This window comes from Mytilus trossulus, chromosome 2 (genome assembly GCF_036588685.1).
Source record: "Mytilus trossulus isolate FHL-02 chromosome 2, PNRI_Mtr1.1.1.hap1, whole genome shotgun sequence".
Taxonomy (NCBI): Eukaryota; Metazoa; Mollusca; class Bivalvia; order Mytilida; family Mytilidae; genus Mytilus; species Mytilus trossulus.
The window spans coordinates 19,831,991-19,846,440 of NC_086374.1; the positions used below are offsets into that span (position 1 = coordinate 19,831,991).

At 32.9% G+C, this 14,450-nt stretch overlaps 1 protein-coding gene across 1 annotated transcript; it reads right to left on the reverse strand.

Annotated features, from left to right (window-relative positions):
- Window positions 1–5,482: 5,482 nt before the first annotated feature.
- On the reverse strand, window positions 5,483–14,442 carry LOC134706698 (RISC-loading complex subunit tarbp2-like). The gene is made up of 7 exons (XM_063565870.1): window positions 14,387–14,442; window positions 11,461–11,623; window positions 10,205–10,304; window positions 9,697–9,869; window positions 8,005–8,138; window positions 6,964–7,219; window positions 5,483–5,931 (listed from the first exon to the last, which is right to left on the reverse strand). The coding sequence occupies exons 2-7, from the start codon at window positions 11,621–11,623 to the stop codon at window positions 5,795–5,797; spliced, it is 963 nt and encodes a 320-aa protein (XP_063421940.1). The 5' UTR covers window positions 14,387–14,442; the 3' UTR covers window positions 5,483–5,794.
- Between the last annotated feature and the right edge of the window lie 8 nt (window positions 14,443–14,450).

Genomic DNA, 14,450 nt, shown 5'->3' on the forward strand with positions numbered 1-14,450 from the left:
TCAAGTCTATTAAATGACACGTTCAACGTCATTACAATGTCAAATGTGAAAAATGCTAACATTCAAAGGTTAAATGGCAAAGATGGACTAGAAGGGAAACTAAGAGACAACTACTCGAATTAGTTCCTATTGTAAGTAAGGCTCATCCTCTTGATAATCCGAATCAAGTTATAGACTAGACTATTGCTTATAGTATCTGATAAAGAGACCCAATTAGGAAAATTGACCAATGAACCACACAAATGAGACCAAGGTCAGTTAACATGAACACCCTGAAATCATTCGTACTACGAATATAGTTGACCTATAATTGCTCGTTGTGTCAGAGATCATCTGAGAAACGGAAATGACAACGAAAATTGAACATTGGCCAATGAACAATGAAACTGAGGCAAAGATGAGACGATCCCTGCAAGGCAGCATTGCTCACCTATCAATCATTCCATAAGCCAATAATAGTTGACCTAGCCGTGATTGTAGAATCTGATTAACAAAAACCAAGAAAATGTTACATGGACCAACCAACTATGAAAGTGAGGTAAATGTCAAAGAAAAATCTGCTAGACAGGCATGTACACCGTACAATCATTTACAACCCACACAACTTAAAACTGAACATTGATCAATGAACCATGAAAATGAGGTCAAGGTCAGGTCAACCCAGTCCTTTAGACTTGTAAACACACCTTACATTCATTCCAGAAAATAAATAGGTTGACCTATTGCTTCAATATTTGAGATATGGACAGCCACTTAAACTTAAAATGCTTGTTGATATATGAAATGAGGTCAAGGTCAGGTGAAACTTGTTTAACAGACATGTAAGACCTGGCAAAGATCCTATAAACCAAATATAGTTATTGTACTACTCATATAAGCGAGTCTTTTACATGAAATAAATTCTTTAAAAAAAATTCAAGCAGTTGCTGGAAAATGAAAATGATGTCAACTATGGACAAATAAATGTTAAGAGTTTTCTTAAGGAACATATTAAGACATTTGCATACAAGGTACAAAGCATAAAGGTCTTTAAACTAAAATATAAAGCTTTATACAAATACTTTAAGCCCTCCATAGATTGTAATCTGTAGGTGTAGTATTGAAAGTAGCAGGCCAAACACAATTTGAAAACTCTGGTGAACTGGACATATAATATAGTTTCCAGTCTACTTTTGGTCTCATTTAATTTTGTGATGCTGGATTGCTGTCTCATTTACACATCCTCCTGGTCTCCTTTTATTCATAGAATTGTTATCTCTCATAGATTTTCAGGTTGAAAAACAATGTGTTGATTATACAGATAATGTAGATCTTTATAGCCTGCAACTTTTTAGCTCACCTGGCCCGAAGGGCCAAGTGAGCTTTTCTCATCACTTGGCGTCCGGCGTCCGTCGTCGTCGTCGTCGTCCGTCGTCGTCCGTCGTCGTCCGTCGTCGTTAACTTTTACAAAAATCTTCTCCTCTGAAACTACTGGGCCAAATCAAACCAAACTTGGCCACAATCATCATTGGGGTATCTAGTTTAAAAAATGTGTGGCGTGACCCGGTCAACCAACCAAGATGGCCGCCACGGCTAAAAATAGAACATAGGGGTAAAATGCAGTTTTTGGCTTATAACTCAAAAACCAAAGCATAAAGAGCAAATCTGACAAGGGATAAAAATGTTTATCAGGTCAAGATCTATCTGCCCTGAAATTTTCAGATGAATCGGTCAATCGGTTGTTGGGTTGCTGCCCCTGAATTGGTAATTTTGAAGAAATTTTGCTGTTTTTGGTTATTATCTTGAATATTATTATAGATAGAGATAAACTGTAAACAGCAATAATGTTCAGCAAAGTAAGATCTACAAATAAGTCAGCATGACCAAAATGGTCAGTTGACCCGTTTAGGAGTTATTGCCCTTTATAGTCAATTTTTAACCATTTTTCGAAAATTAAAGTAATCTTTTACAAAAATCTTCTCCTCTGAAACTACTTGGCCAAATTAATCCAAACTTGGCCACAATCATCTTTGGGGTATCTAGTTTAAAAAATGTGTGGCGTGACCTGGTCAACCAACCAAGATGGCCGCCACCGCTAAAAATAGAACATAGGGGTAAAATGCAGTTTTTGGCTTATAACTCAAAAACCAAAGCATTTTGAGGAAATCTGACATGGGATAAAAATGTTTATCAGGTCAAGAACTATCTGCCCTGAAATTTTCAGATGAATCGGTCAATCGGTTGTTGGGTTGCTGCCCCTGAATTGGTAATTTTGAGGAAATTTTGCTGTTTTTGGTTATTATCTTGAATATTATTATAGATAGAGATAAATTGTAAACAGCAATAATGTTCAGCAAAGTAAGATCTACAAATAAGTCAGCATGACCAAAATGGTCAGTTGACCCCTTTAGGAGTTATTGCCCTTTATAGTCAATTTTTAACAATTTTCATTAATTTGGTAAATTTATGTAAATTTTTACCAAATATAGTTCTCTGTTACTAATGGGCAAAGTTCATGATAGATATAATTGTAAGAAGCAAAATCGTTCAGTAAAGTAAGAACTTCAAACACATCACCATCACCAAAATACAATTTTGTCATGAATCCATTTGTGTCCTTTGTTTAATATGCACATAGACCAAGGTGAGCGACACAGGCTCTTTAGAGCCTCTAGTTTAGGCATGCTTTAATTTGATTTTAGTCATTAGGTAGACAAATAAACAAACCAATTCTTGTGTGTATTTTGTGGGCAAATGCTATGCTCTTTATTTCTTGCATCTGTAGGGTCTCAATATTGTTGACAAATTCAATACGTCTGCATAGCTGTATTTTCCTGAAGCCAATGTTTCTAACCAGTATATGGATGTTTTATTAAAGTTCATAAATTTAAGAGTAACTTCAGAGGCGGATTTAGGGGGGGGGGGGGGGGGGGCCTTTTGAGAAAAAATGTTCGTTGATTATATAGGGAATCACTGGTATAGTGGGTTGCCACTTATAAAAAATTCTAGATTCGCCTCTGAATTTTACACATTTTATTGGAAGTATAATTCATGTGGAGGCTGATTTGGCATAAATCTGACTTTTTTATTTTCATTTTTACTGATTTCACTGTAGAGCAGATTATTGATGATTATCTGCACACACTATCATAGTAAATGAAGGTTCCAAGTAGCTATACATGGACTCATTTATAGATCCAAGAGAGGGGTTCTGGGGGTTGGAACTCTTTAATGATCAATGCCTTCACATTGGGGACATATGGTTGGAACCCCCCTCCTTTTAAAAAAGACTGGATCAATCCTGGGGCCTCCTTGGTAACAAATAACACATGTTTATTAATTTTGTCTTGACATGGGATATGTATACTTCTCAATCAGGTCAAAACATATTTTCATCATTTGGTTCACGCATGTCGTGTGTTTTGTTACCCCTGCTTTGATGCCATGAGGGTGTGTAAGGAAAATATATAAATACAAAACAGGCTTTTTTTTAACATTTATTACATAACAACATAGAAAATAAATCTCCTTCTTCCCAGGATATGACATAACCTCACTCATGTTAAATATACAACAAACATGTTTAGGTGTAAAGCACTGAACCTTGGATCATTGTTAACACTGGTACCCCTATACCAGATATCCTACAAAGATCTAACACTCAGAATATTACATCAAGTAGTTACTGAACCTTGGATCATTGTTAACACTGGTACCCCTATACCAGATGTCCTACAAAGATCTAACACTCAGAATATTACATCAAGTAGTTACTATGTAAATACTGCTAAATAGCATAAAGTACAATTACTTTACATTAATATATAATAATAGAAAACAATGGATCAGCAATGCTGGTAGCAATCTACAAAACAAGATAAAACATTTCTCAATTCATTCAGAGAAAATTGTTTGACATTTTCCCCAAAAAACAATTTGAGATTATTTTCCAAATGTCAGATGGGAGATATATATATTTTCAAAAATAAAATGCTCCTGTAAAAACCTTTTTTTAATTATTTTTTGCATCTTAACAACCAAGACTTTTCAAGTACCGTAATCACTATTTTGGCTTGCTGATAAAGATACTTTTACAAAAAGACACCGCAATAGAGAAGGTGAGTATTTTGTAATTTCTACCTGAATTAATAAAAATTTATTATGTGGCATAAAGCAAGGACCAGATTTTTACTTCTGTATAAATGTTCAAGTTAGGTGTACTTAGGGTCTTACCCAAATGTTAAATTAGCGAAAGCTATGAATGGCTTTATACTAAATGGTATGTAAAAGACATAAATAATGCCCTCCCTTTAAAAGTACTGAGATAAAGGTAGGTCACTGTGACCCAGTCTTGTTAGTCAAAAATGTAATGGTCACTTGCATTTGATATCTCAATTAAAAACTAAGTAAATGCAAAACTTAGAAAAAGTCTGTCTAGGTAAAAGTATGAAATTTCAGTCATAGTTTTTAGATATCTGACAAATGAACCTAAATGGAGACAGAAAAACAAATCAGTGTAATAAAAAAGATAAGAATTAAGGCATACATGTATATGCTCTAAAAATACAGGACAAATTATAGATTACTTAGCTATAGAGTTGTGATAAAAAATATCAATGGATGCAAATTAATTACTTGAGTTGTAAGTTGCTGTTTCTTTGATATATACAACTCCTTTTAATCATATTGGTTTATCATTTAAACATGTCTGTTTACCTGAGCTCTAATATGACATTTATACAAACAGTTTATTACAAAAAAATTAAAATGCCCTTAATAAAAACCCTTGAAATATTTGTAAGATTTATACAATCAATGAACTGCATATTTGTTAAAATGGCCAGTTGATGATAAAATTATCTAAATTTATTTTATCATGAATTCAGCACCATAAGACTTTTCTATACTACACAATAATTAAGTTTCAATTTCAATTCTTCGACATGAACTTTAAAAAACCATACAAGCGATATTCAATCCCTCCATTTATAAGTACTGTAAACATTTGATTTTTTCCTTATGTCAACATTGAGCAAAAATTGATGGTCAATGAAGTGTCTACTGTAATATGCAAATAAACTCAACTGATTCTGAAAGTAGACCTCTGTAGATACACATATCTACAAGAACAAGAATGATACAATGTATTAAAGGCTAGCAAAGAATGTACAAACTTTAAAATGCACAAGAAACAATAACGAACTTTTTTGCATATATAAACATGAATTATTTTCTAACAAAATACCTAAAAAAATATGAAATGTAAAAAATATTTATGCTAAAAAGCAACTAAGAAATATTAAGTCTATGTATTAAAACTTGAGTACAAATAGCATAAAAAAATTGAAATAGGATATTCTGAAATAATTCAACTACAATTCAAAAACACTTTCCTTTATTTTTTCAAAGGACACAATAGCCAAACTTTCAAAAGATTGAAATTTTCTATTTTCTTTTCAAGCCTAGAAATGTATAGCACATAAAAAAATAATGAAATGTATAATAATTTAATTTATATATACATAATGTATGTTTTTGAGTTGATATATCCAAGTTGAAACACTAGTTTCTACCCAATAATCTTTTACAACAATATGTTTCAACTTTTTGCATGTAGTTGTGGGAGCTAAAAGATTGTTTTCCTATACATATCTTTCACCATCTCCATAAGTTCATAAGTCATTTCATGGCATGCATAATAAGAGATAAAATATCAACACAAAATGCTTTCATAAAGCAATAACAAGGTAGCACAGCAATAACAAAAGACATTATTTATCCACAGTGAGGCTATGGGACAACCTGGGCTTCATCGCTATGACTTGATCATAAGTTTAAGATATTGCAATGCATTGTGGGCTGCATGAGCATGAGCATCATAAATATTCTGTCCTGACCCGTGTAGAACAGCTACTGGCAATGTTGATAACTGGACAAGACACTGTCTTAATCCTGAAATAATACAACAAATATTAATCTACAACACAAGGAGTAATAGCAAATAAATAAAATTGGCATAATACACATGCACACCTATATGTTATCTTTCAACTTTTCTCTATAAAATATCTCATGACTTTAACATTATCATGCCTGAATATTTGAAAAATTATTGAGAAGACAGTCTAGTTAATGATGGAATGATTTCAACAGGTAAAGTATTTTGAATTAATTATTTCACGCACACTTTGATACATTTTTGTTTTATTATTGTCATGTACTTGGTATTCATGGCAGACCTTTGGTAATCTCAATTAAAATTTACACAATTTGTCAGACTGCTTTAGAACTTGACATATGTTTCTACTGCTGAGGACTACCCTTATCTATAGTAATTGTATAAACTGTCTTTTCTACTGCTGAGGACTACCCTTAACTATAGTAATTGTATAAACTGTCTCTAGGGTACATACTTTATTACATGTAACACACACTTATTTCCCGTATATTATAAAATTCTCATCTCCATTTACACAAAATTCTGTTTAATGTGACAACTTTCAATATTTAATCACCTTATCATAAAACTTTACTCAAAGGTTCTAGATAAATGGGTACTGGTAGATTTATTAGAAAGTTATCTAACGTCTTTGTCATTTGGTCTCAGGGGAGAATTGTCTCATTGGCAAACATACATCTTATGTTTATTTATACAATTCAAAAGAATGAAAACAGTACATTACTGTGACACAATAAGCCATGTAAATAATAGCAAGGACAGCAACTTAAGGTCTGTTATATCTGATCTCTTTTGTAAGTATTTATTATTGAAGAAATAATAAAGGTGTAGTCACTTTTTATTATTGGAGTCATCTTGATATGCTGGATTTTTTCATAGACGATCCAATATTGACTTTCAAGACTTTGTGAAATTGAGCAGTTTTGTTTTCTTAAATTTCATTTTACATTATTGCACTGACATTTATTTCATTGTCCAACATTCCCCATTTTGTAACTTATGTTCAGAAATCCTTCACAGCCTACCTGAATGACTAGTTTCCTCTATATCTAAATAATTGACTTCAAATCTTTGAGCTTCAGCAATCTCCTGTAACATCTGACAGTAGTTTGTTGAAGGGGCAGTGAGTGAAGCATTTTTTATTTTGCCATTTTTCTTGTCAACTTTGGCAATTTTGTTGTAAAACTGTTGTATTTCTTTGTTTTGTTTGGCAGCTGGAATAGGAACACGTTTCTTCCCCTCTTTCAGAGCTGTGTATGACTGCCTGAGTTCTGTGGCACTCTGTTGTAAAAATAAAAAACTTGTTAAACAACAGGCTCTTAAACTCAATATTAAGATATAAATTTTAACCCATTAAAACTTCATTCAATGGAAAGTTCATGTTATGAAGGTGTATTAGGCATATGTATAAACAAATATAACCCCAACATAATTCTATCTGGTATATCATATTTAATATGATAGACAGGATCAATAAGTGTTGATGTTAAATAATTTATGAAATAAAAGTAATACTATATTTCATTACATACCACTGAAAGCTATAACTGATGAGCTTTTTTCATTTAAATGCCATGCTGTTCGATTGTATTCATGGATATACATTTTTTATGAGTAAAGAGAATACAAAAAATATGCAGATTTCATGGTTCAAAATAAACTGAGATCTTTAAAAATGTAAGAGTTATCTTATAATTATTTTCAACAAGAATTCATCTTATGTTGGAATTCAGTTAAATATCATTTTGTCATCCATCATCTTATCAACTTTTAAGTTTTAATAGAAGTGCTAACATATTTCTTTGATGAAAAATAAATGGTCATCTGCTAATTGTTAAAGAATTAACATACTACTCATGCTTATAGCTGCCTGATCCTGAAATCCTGGGTTAAAAAAACACTAAATCCCAAGGTACAGAATTTAAATAAATTAAAATCCTGACATCCTGAAATTCAAAAAAAGAAAAGAATTCCCAGATCACGAAAGGGTCAATCCCAAAATCCCAAGCTTAAAAACAACGGATCCCGGAGTCCTGATAAAGGTCTTCTAAGGATATAAGATTTACCAGGAGGATGTCGTCTTCCTCCTCCTCCTCTTCAATTACTGCCTGTTCTTCTCCGTCCTGTGTCAATGATCTTATATGTGTCAACATGGCCAAAGCAGCTGCCCTTTTAGCTTCCTTTTTAGATCGTCCTGTTCCTGGAGAGAAAATGGAAACACTATTGTTATTATATTTGTCATTACAAAAGAGCTTAAAAATAATCAAAGGTCATTTTCCAACTTGATAAAAACCCTTTTCATAAAATCAATTTCAAATTTTCAAACTTTTATCCACTTACATTTTTTAATCTTTTAATTGCAGATTTTCAAAACTTCTAGACATGTGTACTTTTCTTAAGCATCATCAATGCTGGCATGTGTTTCATTTGATTAGCTATATTCACAACTGAAGGCTGTTAGTTATCCTGTTTTAATTATTTACATTTGTCAATTTGGAGACTTAAATAGCTGACTTTGTGGTGTGTTTTTTTTCTCCGCATTTTTGAAGGCTGTATAGTAACATGTAGTGGTTATCTTGTATGTCATTTGGTCTCTGATGGAGGGTAGAAGTTGTATGTATATTAAAACATCTTGTACAGAATGTTATTCAACTTCTAATCACTGCTTCAAACAGTATAAGTTGATGATAAAATACAATCATTATTTCCTATCACCTGTTTAAAAATGAAATTTTGCATTTTTCTATTAATAAAATAAAAAGCATCATCATACAGATTTAGAGTAAAATTTTAATAGTTTATGCCAGTGTATTCATTTGAAATTTGGGCTGTTTGAGTTCAATTTTTTTTTTGATCAAATCATGTGCGAAAATTTGGTCGCTAATGCTAAAATTGGGGTTTTATACTTTTTGCAAGTCATTTACCATGTCAACTCTATATTGCAGTATTGCACATTAATGATTTTTCATCATATGCCCTTATAAATTAAAACTTCATCAACTTGGAATATGGAGAGATCACATAACATATAAAAATCGTAAGGCTTCTTCAGAACACAGTGTCTGGATTACCTTTGCTGATGTTTATAACAGGCTCAACAAAAATAAGGAAAAACTTAATAAAAATATTGCTGTCAATACTATCTTTTGATTGTAAGAAGCTTCTATTCAATTTTGGTAAAAATCCAGGATAGTTTATGAATCTAATAAATGCTTTAAAAAATTTCACTACAGACTGTATGTAATGTTAAACCTGAAGTCCATTTATGAGTAAAATATGGAAAAAAATCATTTTGCATATACTAAATTTACTTCTAGATACTTTCTTATGATCACAAAAAAGCTTCTGGCAAAATTTGGTACAAATCCAGGATAGTTTAAGAAAGTTATTAAAATTTTAAAAACTTTAACCACAGAGTGAATGTAATGTTTCCTGGCAGAAAAACATTAAGTCCATTTATAAGTAAAATACAGAAAAACAGGATTATTTTTTTTACAAAATTTACTTCTGGATACTATCTTATGATCATAAACAAGCTTATGTCCAAGATTGGTAGAAATCAAGGATAGTTTAAGAAAGATATTAAAATTTTAAAACTTTAACCACAGAGTGAATATTTGTGGACGTTGCCACGGAGGACTAAGACGACTAAATGTAGGATCACTATAACTTGCTTTTTTTCTACAAAAGTCAAAGGCTCAACAAAAAAGAGCATAAGAAATATTATTAGTTGGTTTTTTTTTGCTCTAAACTCTTACCTTTTTCTGAGTACTTTCCTAGTTTAACTGAACATGAAAACTCCCTTGCATGTGGTGGTCCCATATCACTGGAGAACTCATACACAGGTGGTTTCAGGAGACGTTTCTGTGTAAACTCCTGTAGCTCACCTACTGGGTTCCCTGGACCATCTTCATCATTTTTGCTAGTGTCACTGAAAATTTTTTTTTTTTTTTTTTATAGAAGAATGTTGTGTAATCTTATTTATTTTACCAAATCTTTTTTCAGAAATTGTAAAGAGTAAAACGTTAATTTGAAGTTCTGGATAAACAAACAGACATTGTGTAGAGTAAAATGTTAATTTGAAGTTCCCCAAATATGTTATCATATCATCATGATCATTCTTCCTTGGATATTTTTTTTGAAGGTGCCATATAGCAGTATATAATTAATATATCAAGTTACAGGTTTTTTGTAAAAACTTTTATCTACTTATTTCTAATTTGTGAATTTCTTTCCAAAATTGTCTTCTAGGTACAATGTACTTACTTTTCAGGAACAACTTCAGGTGTTTCATTGTTGGGTAACCCCAGTATTCTGTTTAAAGCTGCTTGGGCTGCTGCATGCTTAGCCTTCTTTTTGCTTGATCCTGAAAATTCACAGATATTATTTGGTAAATAGAAACAAAAGCAAATTAATTCATAAATAATAATTTTAAGTCCATCTGATCAATTTTGACTATTAATAATATAACTGTAGAGAGTCTTATAACAACAACACTTTAGGGACTGCTGCAGAAATTTATTGATCAACATATTTCGGGGCCTAGGGCAATGTCATCAGGATAAAAAAAAAAAATCATGCTGAAGTACAAAATCAGGTTTCAAAAATTTAAACGCCACAATGGTAAAATGGTAAGAAACGATAAATAGCAATTGAAAGTGAAAGTTTTGCTATTTATAACGTTACTTACCATTGTAACATTGTATCAGCAGTCCATGAAAGTGTTGTTGTTATAAGACTCTCTACATTTTATATTTTTTACCATAACGACCCTGCATACCTGAAGTATCCACTTTATGGACTCTACTGTACTAGATTCACCAGGCGTTGGTTCACTTTGGTTTGTTATTAATAATAATATACTGTTTTATGATATAAATGACTACCAAACTGAGTGATGTCAAATGACACCTTCTGAAAAATATGTTTTTTTGAAAAAACATTATTGATCAATACTTAATTATAAGAAAAAAAATAATGAATAGCTTAAAACAAGTTAATATCATCCAGTTGATTATTTTAGTAAAAAGGATCAATACATCTTGATAAATTACCCTTGTTACAGAAAAACAGGTCAACTGACCACATAGAGTCATATACACAACAGCTTGGGTGGATTTTGCTTTTTCCACCGGCCCACCCGTGTCCACCCTACTATAACCTTTTTTTTCTCTGTAAAAATAGTGATAAGAAATGCTTATCTGCTTTTTTCAATTGACTGTACTTGCCAGTCTTTCGATTAAACAAAAGAAATTGCATGCCTACTCATATGGGAGGGCCTAGTGGACAAGCTAGAAATTTTGTCCACCTGGTGCCCACTCCCACTGTGGACGGGCGGACAAAGCAAAATTCACCTGAGCTGTAGTGTTGTAAACAATCATATCATTACAGTTTCTCAGCTTAAGGCCTCTTCTGAATATTTGAAGGACCTCAAGATGTACTTTTGATATGACTGCTATTTTGGTTGATTGGTTGGTTGTCAGACATTTTAACAATAACAGCATTTGTTTGATTGTGATTACCTTTTCCAGTGGAGACTATATCCCCAACAGTTACACTCATGATGAATATTGGTTCATGCACAGCACCTTCATTAGCCATCAGGTCATATTGGGGAGTGATGCCTCTTCTGGTGCACAATTCTTGAAGGTAACTGATAGGCGTTTTACCTGCTGGAATCGCCATCTAAAACATGAAGCAGATATATATTGGAACTACATTTGCAAGTATAACATATAAACCATGATCTGATGTTCAGTAGTTGTCATTTTTTTATGTGGTTCACAAGTGTTTCTTGTTTTTTATATAGATAAGACTGTTGGTTTTTCTGATTCAATCGTTTTACACTAGTCATTTTTGGGGCCCTTTATAGCTTGCTGTTTGGTGTGAGCTAGGGCTCTATGTTGAAGACCGTACTTTGGCCTATAATGGCCTGGTTTACTTTTATAACTTGTGACGATGGGGAGTTGTTTTCATTGTTTTTAGCTGTTCCCCTAATGGATCGGCAGTTTCTTTCCGAGATCCTTTATCATAGGATTTTCGGCTTTCCTCTACCAGGTATACAGCTGGGCATTTAGCGGTATCGGTTTGGATTCCAAGTATGTCCTCTCCGGTTTCCCGTTCGTTGTCTAGGCATTTGTGCGGCATCCGGGGTGACCTTATCCCTTATTTTGTAAATAATGTTTTTTTACATTATGCATTTTTTATATTTTTGAGGATGAGCGAATCGAGTGAGTGGGTGTGTTTGTATTCTTTATTACATTGTACTTATTGTTTTGGGGAAGGTTAACTTTCTGGTAGTAAGACCTGTCACGGCCAGGCTGGGAGACTGGATATGCAAATGCTCACATAAAATCTGTACCAACACAGTGTGTTAAATGTCTTCCCTTTTACACCATAACCCATGGTGGTGCTCCGACTAAAGGAAGGAGATACGGAACATACATACAAACAATTGGCATGCATATCACATCTTCTTATTATTATATCTATATAAGTTGAACAAACAGTTCATTTGTACATATTCAGGATATCCCATATTCAAATAGACCTTAGAGGTCTTGAGAACTGTACTGATTTCAATGACGTCACAAAAAGATAAAAATTGGTATGCAAAATAACGTATACATTATATAATATACATTTGTATAACATAAAGAAATATTTGGATCATTGTGTGCAGGAAAATAAGCATGATAAAGTTCAAACATGAATAGGTACATTAATGTTTCAATGAAAAATATCTGACAAAAACAAACTAAAAATGTTGACAAGCTAACCATGAAATTTTTAAAAGACTGTAAGGAAGACATTGGGTCCTTCCTGAGAGGCGGCATACAGACTAGTCACTACCCTATCTTGGATCCAAGGCCATGCTTATATACAAAATGTAGCAGGGAATGAGATAGCAGACCACATACCAAAAGATGCAGCACAGGAGGCCTCATGTCTAAGTGACCAATGCAATGTCAGATATGAAAAGTGCAGTAAAGATGTCAACAAAACTTAAATGGCAAAATAGATGAACTAGAAGCGAAACTGAAGATGTCAATAAAACTTAAATGGCAAAATAGATGAACTAGAAGCGAAACTGGAGACAACTTCATGCATGTATTCCTTTTGTAAGACCCATGCACTTGATTATCAAAATTTAAGCTATAGCATGTATAGGGAGAATCATGTCAGAATTTAGAACAGGTTACAAAAGACTAAATAAATATTGCCATCTGACAGATAGGTCAATCCCTCACGCTATACTGGAAATGTGGCAAAGAAGAAATCACAGAACACTTTACACTCAACTATACAAGATACATTTTATTGTACCACCAGGAACTAGAAAAAATGTAAAGACAGCTGGAGATACATAAAATCCCAAGAGATCTCAAGACACTACTAGCACCTTCATCTTCTTTCAGTAATTTCCTCCTGTGGTTAGGAGCACATCAATTTTATTATTATTCACTGGGCTTATATTATACGGTCTTATATAGCTAAAATCACTTTGTTATTTAACAGTATAATTGCATATTAAAAAGACAATGAGCTTATATATTACACGGATGATATTAAAAGTTAATTACTTTGATTCTTTGTTAAAAATAGTCACAAAGAAAGAAGCATACGAGATAACAGCATATCATAATCATGATAATAAGAGAATCAATATTTAGAGTTCAGGGTGATTCCATTCTTTTTACTAAGCCCTGAAGAATTCTGATCCCAGCGCCTAAACAATTTAACTAAAGTATACATTGTGACATTACTCAGAAAAACTATGGTACCAAGTAGAAACAATAAAGCACAAAGGGACCAGTTCAGTTGTGTCAAAATTAATATTGACTTTACAGGGGTCGAAAGTAGCTCTGGCCTGGTGGTCCGAGACAAGTAGAATTTGCTTCGGACCAGTAGATTTTGTCAGCTGGTGGTCCGGCGGACCAGTAGAAATTTGCCGATAAAAAACTCTGAAAAACAATTTCCCTGCGACATCAGTTATGGGGGATACTAAGTATTACAGTTGAAAAAGTTGTCATATGCATGTCATTTTTTAGGACCAGTCGATTTGGAGCCGGACCAGTTGATTTTCAGTCCACTGGTCAGGCTGGCCAGTACACAAAAAAGCTTAAATTCGACCCCTGCTTTAGGATCAGGATAGAAGCTTTAAGACGTTTCGGCCATACAATCGTTCGGACAAATGATTTTCCAGCCACTAAAAAATTTGGCCATGGTCTGGACGGTTTACTGAGTTGGCAGCACTGCACTGGGCTGTCAAAATAACATAAATAAAAATAATAATATGTTCTGAAAGTTAGAAATTATTTTTTAACGGGATTCTCTGTAAGCTTGTGTTCAATGAGGGTATTTTTTTAAAAGAAATTATAACTTTTGATTCAGAAAATTTATTTGCATAGTATAAACCCTACATTTCATTGGAAACCTTCTTTTTACCTTAAAATGCAAAATTAAAAAATTATGGCACAAGCCGGAGAATGACAGGAAGTGAATTTGACAT

Bases quoted from the DNA above. Each gene is read 5' to 3' on its own strand.
- LOC134706698 (XM_063565870.1), bottom strand. From the start codon at position 11,623: ATGGCGATTCCAGCAGGTAAAACGCCTATCAGTTACCTTCAAGAATTG. The intron at 9,870-10,204 runs GTAAGTACATTG...AAAAATTTTCAG, and splicing joins CCTGAAGTTGTTCCTGAAAA to TGACACTAGCAAAAATGATG. The intron at 5,932-6,963 runs GTAGGCTGTGAA...GTATTATTTCAG, and splicing joins AGAGGAAACTAGTCATTCAG to GATTAAGACAGTGTCTTGTC.